A 13,629-nucleotide genomic window follows, 5' to 3' on the forward strand; every position below is an offset into this window, starting at 1 on the left:
TATGGTCCTAATAAAGTGCCCGACGTGGTCTTCTGCGGTTGTAGCCCATCTGCCTCATGGTTCGACGAGTTGTGCATACTAAGATGCTATTCTGCCCACTACAATTGTACAGAGCTGTTATCTGAGTTACCGTAGCCTTTCTGTCAACTCGAAACCAGTCTGGTCATTCTCTGTTGACCTCTCTCATCAACAAGGCATTTCTGTCTGAAGAACTGCTGCTCATTGGATGTTTTTTGTTTTTGGCACTATTGTGAGTAAATTCTAGTGACTGTTGTGCGTGAAAATACCAGGAGATCAGCAGTTACAGAAATACTCAAACCAGCCCGTCTGGCACCAAAAAATATGCCACGGTCGAAATCACTTAGATTACATTTTTCCCCATTCTGATGGTTGATGTGAACATTAACTGAAGCTTCTGACCCGTATCTGCATGTTGCATTGCACTGCTGCCACACAATTGGCTTTATTATTGTTCCTAATAAAGTGCTCATTGAGTGAATATATATATATATAAAATTAGAAATACTTTATATAGGCCTACTATAATATTAAATTTTTTAAAGTTCTATGTAGCCTAATTATTTTGTTTAATTGCTTATATGGACCAATCATATTACCAACCATTTTGTTGTAATTTCACTGTTATTTGACTACATTGGCAAGAGCTAATGGCCATCATTTTTCAAAACATGGTAAAAACAATGTAGTGAAAAAATATTTCTTCACAGTTTGGATGCCTTTTAAATTAATTTACTCACTTTCATGCCATCCCAGATGAGTATGACTTTCTTCTGCTGAACAATGCCATGCAAGTGAATGGTGGCCAGAACTTTGAAGCTCCATAAATCACATAAAGACAGCATAAAAGTAATCCATATGACTCCAGTGGTTTAATATATGTCTTCTGAAACCATGCAGTTATTTTGGCTGAGAAACAGATCCATTTTTCAACTCTTTTTTCACTATAAATCTCCACTTTCAGTTTAAGAATGTGAAAGTAAAAGTGGAGATTCATAGTAAAAAAGGACTTAAATATTGATCTGTTTCTCACCCACAGCTAACATTTTGCTTCTGAAGACATGGATTTAACCACTGGAGTGGAGTCATATGGATTACTTATATGCTGCCTTTATGTGATTTTGGAGCTTGAAAGGTCTGATCACTGTTCACTTACATTGTATGTACCTACAGAGCTGAGATATTCTTCGAAAAATCTTTGTTTGTGTTCTGCAGAAGAATGAAAGTCATACATGTCTGGGATGGCATGAGGGTGAGTAATGATTATGATTAGAGAAATTTCATTTTTGGGTGAACTATCCCTTTAACCCTCCTGTTGAGTTTAAATTTTGGACTTCAGTGTTTGGGGGCAAAATTACCCCAAACATTTAAAAATAAGATTAATTCCTCAAATTCAAAATGTTATTTGCTTTTATGTCATACCTGCTGACTATGTCCCTTCTGACCAATCATTTTATACAAAGTATTAGGAGAAAACATGGCATTCGATATGTATATGTTTATTTTATATTTATAATGACATGTCCGGTTTGCACAGGAAAATCGTTTTCTATACCAGCAAAATCACAATTGTGTTAACAATCAATACTTTGTGCTGTTTAAAGGCTCAGTAATATATTTTCAGTTTTGTAAGAAAGGGCATATTTTGGCAAATTATGACATTTATTATGTTTGGGGTTAATTTGACCAAATGTTTGGGGTTAATTTGACCAAATGTTTGGGGTTAATTTGCAAAAATCACCACAGATCCTCAACAAGAAACATTCAACAATAAACCAGTGATACTAATGTTCACTGATACCCAATGTTCAGTCCTCCTCTGTGCTACTGTGCACATAAAGTTCAGATCATTTGTAAATGTATGTTTATTGCATCTGTGAAAGGGGAAGATCATTTTCATCACAGGCCTCAATGGACCTCTGAAACTTCATGACAGTTGTCCCATCAGACTCAGTTAGAGACAGGCATTTGTAGTTCTGGTGCTGGTCAACCACAGGCATGGAGGTCCCATCAGCATGCCAGTCCTTTACACAGAAAACAAATGTATTTACATGCCTGTATTTTTGCAAAGATACAGGTGTTGTTATGCTATGTTGTTGTAACCAGTTTTGATCTAATTAGGAACTGACTGGAAATATCCAGTTCAAGGTCAATGACACGACACTCATTTTTTGTCCAGATCATTTAAATGATTCAAAAATACATTTAAAATGAAATTCACACAAAACAGTTACTTGATTACACCTTTTCAAAGATGAACATGTTTTTTTTTTATTATTATTTCTAGGTTTAAAGTGATTTTGATATTTTTTCTGGGGCTTCAAGTAAAAAAATTCATGTGATTCTGTTCTCATGTGACAATAAATAAATAAATAAAACAGAGAGGACCCCTTTAGACCCTCAAGACTGTTTATGAAGTAAAAAATATATATATATTTAGACATATCGTTAAACATCAATATTTTGACATTTTTATGAAAAGGCACATTTGCAAGGAAAGTATCTTAATTCCTTTTAGGCAAGGAAAGGCAAGTTTATTTATATAGCACATTACATACACAATGACAATACAAAGTGCTTTACATAAAATTATAATGAGATTACAAGATACACAAAAAATAAGAACAAGAAATAAGAATTAAATGTAATAAAATAAATAATTAAAAATGAAAACATTATTCAAATGAATAAAAAAGGAAAAGAATACAGAAATAAAATCAAGCAGCGCAATTAGTATGTGCAGCACAGAACTCTATAAATGCATAGCTAAACAGACATATTTTCAGTCTGGATTTGAATGTGACATTTGGAGCACATCTAACCTTTTCTGGAAACTGGTTCCGGTTGACTAATGATCTGAGAGGTCTGTTAGGTTTATATTCAACAAGCATATCTACAATGCATTTAGGTCCTAGGCCATTGAGTGATTTATAAATGAGTAATAGTACTTTAAAATCAATTCTATGTGTAACTGGAAGCCAGTGTAAAGACCTGAGGACTGAAGTAATATGCTCAGATTTTTTGGTTCGGGTGAGAATCCTTGCAGCAGCATTCTGAATGATTTGCAGGTTGGTCTTTTTGGGACCTACTGGTGATGAATGCATGAACAAGTTTCTCTAAGTCTTGACTGGATACAAAACATCTAATTCACACTTTATGTTTGAGATGAAAGTAGGCTGATTTATTTATTCTTTGAAATGACCACTGAAACTAAGATCTGACTCCAAAATGAAACCAAGATTCTTTACTTGATTTTCTGTCTTTAGACCCCTGGAGTCAAGGTATGTGTTAACCTTGGGAGTTTCGACTTTATTGCCAAATACAATGACCTCTGTCTTGTCGTTATTTAACTGAAGGAAGTTTCGGTAGATCCAACTATTAATTTCATCAATCCACAGCACAGGGAGTCTATGGGGCTGTAGTCATTTGGCGATAAGGCTAGGTACTGTATATCTGGGTGTATAGTACATAATTTGGCCTAGTGGGAGCATATAAAGGTTGAACCGGAGAGGTGCAAGAATTGAGCCTTGTGGGACACGTTATGGATGTCCACTCAGATTCATAGTTGCCTATGTTCACATAGTAACCCCTCCCTTCTAGATATGATCTGAACAATCTAAGGATTGTTCCAGAGAGCCCTACCCAGTTTTCCAGCCTTACTGTGCAAATAATGTACAGATCATTTTAAATGTATGTTTATTGCATCTGTGAAAACAATGCCATTTGACTCATGGTTGTAAAATTTGTGTTTATTTGTATAGGCCTACTGTGTTTATAAACACATGATTATGTTGTTTTCACATAACATTTTCTCCACATTTTCTTCCTTCATATTAGGAAAAACTATAATAATAATAATAATAAGCTATAAAAACAGTTACATTTTCAAATTAGCTAATTAAACATTCACATAATTTATTTACTGATAAATACAATTGAAACCCAAATATCTCAAATATTCCAGCACCTTTATATCGACCCCATTCTGCTGAGTTACTGGCAAGCGACATACCCCATCAGACATCTTTGCATCAGTTCAAATGTGTATACCTTTTTCTGTGGCACTATTGATAGTGTGTTTCATGCCAAACACAAATTCAGAATAGTTTCTTGCACAAAGTTTACAATGTACAGATCATCTGTAAAATTATGTTTGTTGCATCTGAAAGCGATGCCTTTTCATTCATGGTTGTTAGAAAAATAGAGTAATGTGTTTATAAATATATCATTATGTTGTTTTTACAAATATTAGTTTTCTTCCTTTATTTTAGGGAAAGCTGTTGATATAAAGCATTCACAATGATTCAAAAAGAGGTTTTCAGAGGCCTGAAACACTGAAAGGGGACCAAAAGATAATAAAAGCTCTCTAATAGAGAAAAACTAATGTTAAGGCATAGATGTATGAGATACTTTCGTTATAAGTTGACAATATCATGGGAGACAGTCAGCAAGAAATAGTAAAACAGTGGAGAAAAATGAAGTTGTACATTTTTCCAGGTTACCTACCATAAAATATGTTGGGGTCAAAATGACCCCAAACATAGCAGATGTTTTCAAAATGTATACAGGGATTTTGAAAACTCTGAAAAATGTTAAGTACATATTTAGGTATTCTTCTAATAAATTTAGGAAAAGTCAGAAAGATTCAAGTTGTTCTAAAAAGTTTAGCATTTTTTAAGAGATGGCAAATTTGCTGTGGGGTCAATTTGACCCCAAACATAACAGGAGGGTTACGCAATCAAACAATACCTGTAATTTCCACTAAACAGTGCTCTAAGTACTAATCACACCTCTTTATTTCAGTGAAACTATTTCTGAATCTCAGGACATCTGGAGATATTTAAATACTATATAATAATAATAATAATAATAATCTTAGAATCTCATCATCTTTTCCCTCTTAAAATCAAAACAGGACTGGTATCCGTCATACATACAGCAAACTAAGTAAAATAAGCCCATTGTACAAAGTGTCCTCAGTTTGTTCCTGGGAGGCAGCCCGTCTCTACTAAATAAAATCTGGCTGTAATCAGAATCAGAATCAGCTTTATTGCCAAATATGCTTACACATACAAGGAATTTGTCTTGGTGACAGGAGCTTCCAGTACACAACAATACAAAAACAGCAACAAGACTTTTAAAAAATAATTAAAATTGAATACAAAATAGATAAATATTGAAAAGATAAAAGTATATATAGAATACATAATAGACAATATATATACTGTATACAGGTGCATCTCAATAAATTAGAATGTCGTGGAAAAGTTCATTTATTTCAGTAATTCAACTCAAATTGTGAAACTCGTGTATTAAATAAATTCAATGCACACAGACTGAAGTAGTTTAAGTCTTTGGTTCTTTTAATTGTGATGATTTTGGCTCACATTTAACAAAAACCACCAATTCACTATCTCAAAAAATTAGAATATGGTGACATGCCAATCAGTTAATCAACTCAAAACACCTGCAAAGGTTTCCTGAGCCTTCAAAATGGTCTCTCAGTTTGGTTCACTAGGCTACACAATCATGGGGAAGACTGCTGATCTGACAGTTGTCCAGAAGACAATCATTGACACCCTTCACAAGGAGGGTAAGCCACAAACATTCATTGCCAAAGAAGCTGGCTGTTCACAGAGTGCTGTATCCAAGCATGTTAACAGAAAGTTGAGTGGAAGGAAAAAGTGTGGAAGAAAAAGATGCACAACCAACCGAGAGAACCGCAGCCTTATGAGGATTGTCAAGCAAAATCGATTCAAGAATTTGGGTGAACTTCACAAGGAATGGACTGAGGCTGGGGTCAAGGCATCAAGAGCCACCACACACAGACGTGTCAAGGAATTTGGCTACAGTTGTCATATTCCTCTTGTTAAGCCACTCTTGAACCACAGACAACGTCAGAGGCATCTTACCTGGGCTAAGGAGAAGAAGAACTGGACTGTTGCCCAGTGGTCCAAAGTCCTCTTTTCAGATGAGAGCAAGTTTTGTATTTCATTTGGAAACCAAGGTCCTAGAGTCTGGAGGAAGGGTGGAGAAGCTCATAGCCCAAGTTGCTTGAAGTCCAGTGTTAAGTTTCCACAGTCTGTGATGATTTGGGGTGCAATGTCATCTGCTGGTGTTGGTCCATTGTGTTTTTTGAAAACCAAAGTCACTGCACCCGTTTACCAAGACATTTTGGAGCACTTCATGCTTCCTTCTGCTGACCAGCTTTTTAAAGATGCTGATTTCATTTTCCAGCAGGATTTGGCACCTGCCCACACTGCCAAAAGCACCAAAAGTTGGATAAATGACCATGGTGTTGGTGTGCTTGACTGGCCAGCAAACTCACCAGACCCGAACCCCATAGAGAATCTATGGGGTATTGTCAAGAGGAAAATGAGAAACAAGAGACCAAAAAATGCAGATGAGCTGAAGGCCACTGTCAAAGAAACCTGGACTTCCATACTACCTCAGCAGTGCCACAAACTGATCACCTCCATGCCACGCCGAATTGAGGCAGTAATTAAAGCAAAAAGGAGCCCCTACCAAGTATTGAGTACATATACAGTAAATGAACATACTTTCCAGAAGGCCAACAATTCACTAAAAATGTTTTTTTGTTTGTTTTTTTATTGGTCTTATGATGTATTCTAATTTTTTGAGATAGTGAATTGGTGGGTTTTTGTTAAATGTGAGCCAAAATCATCACAATTAAAAGAACCAAAGACTTAAACTACTTCAGTCTGTGTGCATTGAATTTATTTAATACACGAGTTTCACAATTTGAGTTGAATTACTGAAATAAATGAACTTTTCCACGACATTCTAATTTATTGAGATGCACCTGTATATACATACATACATATACATATATATATATATATATATATATATACATACATACATACTGTACATATACATACATATACACACACATCCATACACACACACATACATACACACACACATACACACACATACACATACGTAGTGCAAATCTAAATACAAATCGGTTATGTACAGTGCAAGGGAATGTAATGGCAGAAGAGGTAGGATGTGTTGGATAATATAAAAAGACTAAGCTGTGTATTGCACATTAATTATTGCTCAAAGGGGCAGTTTTAACTGTTCATGAGATGGATAGCCTGGGGGAAAAAACTGTTCCTGTGCCTGACGGTTCTGGTGCTCAGAGCTCTGAAACGTCAGCCAGAAGGCAACAGTTCAAAAAGGTAGTGGGCAGGGTGAGTGGGGTCCAGAGTGATTTTTCCAACCTTTTTCCTCACTCTGGAAGTGTATAGTTCTTGAAGGGGGGGGGCAGGGGGCAACCAATAATCCTCTCAGCAGTCCAAACTGTCCTTTGTAGTCTTCTGATGTCTGATTTCGTAGCTGAACCAAACCAGACGGTTATTGAAGTGCAGAGGACAGACTCAATGACCACTGAGTAGAACTGTATCAGCAGCGCCTGTGGCAGGTTGAACTTCCTCAACTGGCGAAGGAAGTACAACCTCTGCTGGGCCTTTTTCGCAAAGGAGTCAATGTGGGTCTCCCACTTCAGCTCCTGTGAGATGGTAGTGCCCAGGAACCTGAATGACTCCACTGCTGCCACAGTGCTGTTTAGAATGGTGAGGGGGGACAGTGTTGGGGGGTTCCTCCTAAAGTCCACAATCATTTCCACCGTTCTGAGCGTGTTCAGCTCAAGGTTGTTTTGACTGCACCAGACAGCCAGCTGTTTAACCTCCCTTCTGTATGCAGACTCATCATCATCTTGGATGAGGCCGATGACAGTGGTGTCTTCTGCAAACTTCAGGAGCTTGACAGAGGGGTCCTTGGCGATGCAGTCGTTGTAGAGAGAGAAGAGTAGTGGGGAGAGCACACATCCCTGGGGGGCACCAGTGCTGATTGTACAGGTGCTGGAAGTGAGTTTCCCTGTCTCACAAGCTGCTGTCTGTCTGTCAGAAAGCTGGTAATCCACTGACAGATAGACGTGGGAACAGAGAGATGGTGTAATTTAGTCCAGAGAATAGCTGGGATGATGGTGTTGAACTGAAGTCCACAAAAAGGATCCTTGCATATGTCCCTGGTCTGTCCAGATGTTGCAGGATATGATGCAATCCCATGTTGACTGCATCATCCACAGACCTGTTTGCTCAATAAGCAAATTGAAGGGGATCTAGAAAGGGTCCAGTAATGTCCTTCAGGTGGGCCAACACCAGTCTCTCAAATGACTTCATGACCACAGACGTCAGGGCGACATGTCTGTAGTCATTAAGTCCTGTGATTGTTGGTTTCTTTGGGATGGGGATGATAGTGGAACGTTTGAAGCAGCATGGGACTTCACACTGCTCCAGTGATCTATTGAAGATCTGTGTGAAGATGGGGGCCAGCTGGTTAGCACAGGATCTAAGACATGCAGGTGAAACACCATCTGGGCCCTGTGCTTTCCTTATCCTTTGTTTTCAAAAGACGCCGCTCACATCATCTTCACAGATCTTAAGTGGAGGTTGAGTAGCAGGAGGGGGGAGGAGGGGGTTGTAGGAGGTGTTGGTGTTTGTGTGAAGTTAAGGTCAGACTGTGTGTGGGGTGTGAGATTGGGCCTTTAAAATCTACAGTAGAACACATTCAGGTCGTCAGCCAGTTGTTGGTCCACCACAGGGTTGGGGGTAGGAGTCCTGTAAGTTGTTTCATGCCACTCCACGCTGATGCAGGGTCGTTAGCTGGAAACTTGTTTTTCAGCTTCTCAGAGTATCTTGTTTTAGCCACTCTGATTCCCTTATTCAGTGTGTTCCTGGCCTGATTGTACAAGACTTTATCCCCAACTCAGTAAGCATCCTCTTTGGCCTGACGAAGCTGCCTGAGTTCCGCTGTAAACCATGGTTTGTCATTGTTAAATGTTAAATAAGTCCTAGTAGGAATGCACATATCCTCACAGAAACTGATATATGATGTAACAGTATCTGTGAGCTCATCCAGGTCTGTGTCTGCAGCCTCAGAAACACTCCAATCAGTGCAATCAAAGCAGGCTTGTAGTTCCAGCTCTGCTTCGTTGGTCCATCTCTTTACAGTCCTTACTACAGGCTTAGCAGATTTTAATTTCTGTCTGTAGGTTGGAAGAAGATGAACCAGACAGTGATCAGATAGTCCCAAAGCTGCTCTAGGAACAGAGCAATATGCATCCTTTATTGTTGTGTAGCAGTGATCCAGTATATTTCTGTCTCTGGTGGGGCATGTAATGTGCTGTTTGTATTTGGGCAGTTCACGTGTGAGGTTTTCTTTGTTAAAATCCCCAAGAATAATAATAACTGATTTGTAATGAACTGTATTGTTGTTCTGTGTCTGTGATTTAATCAGCCAGCTGTTGCAGCGCGGCATTCAAACACGCGTTTGGCGTGATATACACACTCACCAGAATTAACGAGGAAAACTCCTGCGGCGAGTAGAAAGGCTTACAGTTAATAAAGAGCGCTTCCAAATTAGGACAGCACATCTTCTTTAACGTTGTTAAATCTGTACACCAACTTTCATTGATGTAAAAGCATGTTCCACCGCCTCTTTTTTAAAAATCCATTTTTTAATGGAACGGTATGCAGAAAATGTTCCTTTTCCATATCCTGAGATATCCCATAGGTATCTTTGACCACACTAAACAAAAATGTGCTTTCTGCCTGTTAATAATTTTGCATGTTCTCATAGTGTAGTTGAAGTGAACATTCAGGTTTAATGTCATTTTCAGATTCATAACAGTTGTCAGCTCAGGATGCTGTTTTTGTTGCTGTTGTGTTTGACAACAGTGAATTCTACAGTGATGGTCTCAATCACAGATCTACATAGATAGGATCTATGGTCTCAATGCTACCTTTTGGAGGGCGGTGTTTTGGAAAGAGGGGACGTGTTTAATTCAACCTCACAGACTCGTGGAAGTTCTAGAACGTCTAAAATCGTTTACAGCACCTTTAATTGATACAAAATAAATATTTAAAACAATAACATTATTATTTAGATACTTACCTGATCCATTTGGTCTCTAAGAACTGCCCTGTTTGGCTAATTCTACATGTGTCATTTATTTTTGAAAGAAATACTTATTTTTTCTCCACTAGAGAGCGCTGTATAAACACACATCTATAATTTTAGCCCTCGCCTCTCAGTTTGAACTTGACAAGAATTCAACAAGCTGACACAACTACATGTAACACTGCACCCACTAGCTATGTGGAACTATTTTGTTTCTACTATTTTGAAGAAAAAACATTTTTTTGTATGTGTTTATTTATTTATTTTATTTTATTTTTCCTTTCCTTTGAACAGTAGGATGTTTATTTACGTATTTTATGCTTACTACACGTTTTTTCTTTACATATATATATATATATATATATATATATATATATATATATATATATATATATATATATATATATATTCCATTTGAGATACATTTCTGTCTTTTGAAACCATGTTCTACATAGTCACTCACACATTATATAAAGAATACTATTTTTACACTGTGTACATATATAGTAAGCATGAAACTTTATCCATTATATATAACAGCAGTTGTAGTAATAATAATACTAATCCATTATATGTTTGTATTATATGCATTATAAATGTTATGCATTATTATTATTATCTATAAACATGTGTTACCCCTACACACACATACACACCAGCTGTGATTAGTTTTTCAGGTCACATACAGAGTGAGTTTGTTTCCGGTTGTGTCTCTTATTTGAAACACGCACTCAGCTGCACTGAAGTTGGTCTGCTCATAACTGGCGAAAACGACGAGTTTGGATGTTTACACATTTCTGACCCGCTTCATTTGAGTCTGTTGGGTTCAAAGCCAGACGATAAACTCTTCTAGTCTTAAAATGATCTAGTTTTAAAAAGGATCGTTTTCGCACCGGAGAAATGTCTGAATGAAGATAGGGTTTATGACTGGTTAATGCGAGCAGAATGGAAACGAAGGTAAGGGTTCATGTGCCATATGTTTGGTTAAAGTTTGTGATCAATCTGTTTTTAATCTCTTTGCACTAAGATCAGACAGTTTGGGCTGGCAACATATTTTCACACACACGCCGATATATTTGCTTTTATGTGTTTATAGGCTTAATTAGCCTCATAACTGAATTGTTATACTCTCTGTAATGCACCCAAAATGTTGGCAAATGTTGCTTTTTGGTATTTAAACATTGTTTAAGGGGTTTCTGGTAAACATAGGAAAATATGGATCATTGGGATCTTGTGACATTTTAGTGCACGGGCTGACGTCACCTTGCGATGCATGCTGGGATATGTAGTGTTAATAATTTACCAAGATAGTTAATCATAGAGTTTATAACTGGGACTCACTGATTTCTGAATGCAAATCCTTTCTGGAATAATGTGTAAAGTGTCATGAGACCCAGTGATGACAGTCTGTCTCTAATAATATAATATAATATCTATCTGCTTTTACATGTAGCCTATGTATAGATAGATAGGTGTGAAATTTGGACATTATTCAAATTTTCTTAGCACTTCAACTTTCACTTCTAATTAATGTAATTTTTATTTTAATTAGGGATGCACCGATGTATCGGCTGCCGATATTTATCGGGCAGTTATTGACCAAATTAAAACCATCCGCATATCAGTAATAAGCATGAAAACGGTGATTAATAAACAAAGGTTTATTTTATAATTAATTAGTAACACACTTTGTAAAAACTCTGTGAATTCAAATGCACAGTCCAGAAATAATAATAGCCACAATATGTAGAAGGGTTGGCACTCCTAAGAACATGTAATATTACATTTGTATTCTTTCTCTTTCTCATGTTAATGCAGAAAAAAATCCATAAACGGGCGGGACAGTTGTCAAAGTGGCACTTACCTATTTTGACTTCTGAGATATCAAAAATAAAAAAGATTTATTGTTAGGACAGTAAAAAAAAGCTTTTGTTCCTCTTTATACATTTTTTATGCATTCCTAAGTAAAACAGTGATCTGATGACAAAATTTATATTGGTATCAGCCTATCGTTTTTTGTTTAAATTCGTAACCGTATTGGACCAAAAAATTCATATTGTTGCATCCCTAATTTTAATTTTAATTTAGTTTTTACTTTTGCTTTTAAAGGTATAGTTCACCCAAAAATAAACACTGCTCGAGTGATGCAGAACATTTATTAGTGAAATGCAGGCCCTTTTATCTGCCGAGGAAGTTTACCACTGTATTTCTCTTTGCTGTTTACATCCCGCCACACACGATCTCCGTGGCAGCGCTTAGGATTCTGTACAACATGATAAACGCACAAGAAACAACACATCCAGATGCTGTGTTCCTCGTCGCAGACGACTTTAATCACTGTGATTTACAGAATGTGCTTCCAACATACCAACAGCATGTTAATTTCCCTACGAGGGAGAAAAACATACTAGACCAGGTGTACAGTAATGTGAAGGAAGCTTACAAGGCTGCACCCCGCCCCCACTTTGGACCGTCTGACCACATCTCAGTGTTCCTCTACCTCGCATACAGACAACTACTTAAGCAAGCCCCCCAGTAAGTAAAACTGTAAAAGTGTGGACTGAAGAATCCGATCATTTGCTTCAGGACTGCTTTGAGTGCACTGAGTGGGTGGTGTTTAAGAACACTATGCATGAGGACTGTACTCTTGACCTGGAAGATTACACTTCAGTAGAAACTAGCTACATAAGCACCTGCATCGACAACATTGTGCCCTCTAAACAGATCCGGACATACCCTAACCAAAAGCCATGGATAAACTGTGAGGTTCGATCCATGGTGCATGCCTGCTCCGCTGCATTTGTCTCAGGTAATGCCATTGACTACAAGAAGGCCAGATATGAGCTTCGAAGAGCCATAAGGAATGCCAAGAGACAGTACAGACTGATGCTGGAGGGTCACTATACCACTGTTGACACCCGGCACATGTGGCAGGGATTACAAAACATCACAGGATATCAAGGCATGAGCAGGGGCGAGATCATTGACAGCCGCATCACACCAAATGAGTTCAATGAATTTTATGCCTGCTTTGAGGGTCTCAACACCGAGCCACTGGGGAGTAAGCTAGTCAGTGGGAGCACGCAGAACCCACCATTCACAGTCTCATCTGCAGATGTGGCAAAGATTTTTAGGAAACAAAATCCATGGAAAGCAGCTGGCCCAGACAATATTCCTGGACGAGCATTTAGAACTTGCTTATCGATGCTAGCTGGTGTCTTCGCGGATATATTCAACTTGTCTCTTGCACAAGCCTCAATTCCCAACTGCTTGAAGAGGACCACCATCGCACTGCCAAAAAATAATAAAGCAATCTGTCTCAATGACTTCCGGCCAGGTGCACTGACTCCAATAGTGATGAAGTGCTTCGAGAGAATCGTCATGACTCACATCCAGACCATCACACCGGACACTCTGGACCTTCTCCAGTTTGCATACAGACCAAACAGGTCCACAGAGGATGGGGTCAGCACAACAATACACACTGCCCTCACACACTTGGAGAGCAATTATAGCTATGTTCGAATGCTGTTTATTGACGATAGCTCAGCATTCAACACGGTGATACGATCTAAGCTCATCAACAAGCTTTCCACCCTTGGTGTGCCACCCACCCTCTGC

At 38.0% G+C, this 13,629-nt stretch overlaps 1 protein-coding gene across 2 annotated transcripts in view; it reads left to right on the top strand.

The window, feature by feature from the left end:
* The first annotated feature begins 10,706 nt into the window (after positions 1-10,706).
* LOC127410011 (sorting nexin-9-like) overlaps positions 10,707-13,629 on the top strand; it is a 31,287-nt gene continuing 28,364 nt past the window's right edge. For both annotated transcript variants that reach the window (XM_051644986.1, XM_051644987.1), the window contains exon 1: positions 10,707-10,965. In XM_051644986.1, coding sequence (XP_051500946.1) covers positions 10,954-10,965 — 12 coding nt within the window. In that variant the 5' untranslated portion in view covers positions 10,707-10,953. The remainder of the gene's footprint in view (positions 10,966-13,629) is intronic.

The sequence above is a fragment of the Myxocyprinus asiaticus genome, chromosome 19 (assembly GCF_019703515.2).
Source record: "Myxocyprinus asiaticus isolate MX2 ecotype Aquarium Trade chromosome 19, UBuf_Myxa_2, whole genome shotgun sequence".
NCBI classification, from domain to species: domain Eukaryota; kingdom Metazoa; phylum Chordata; class Actinopteri; order Cypriniformes; family Catostomidae; genus Myxocyprinus; species Myxocyprinus asiaticus.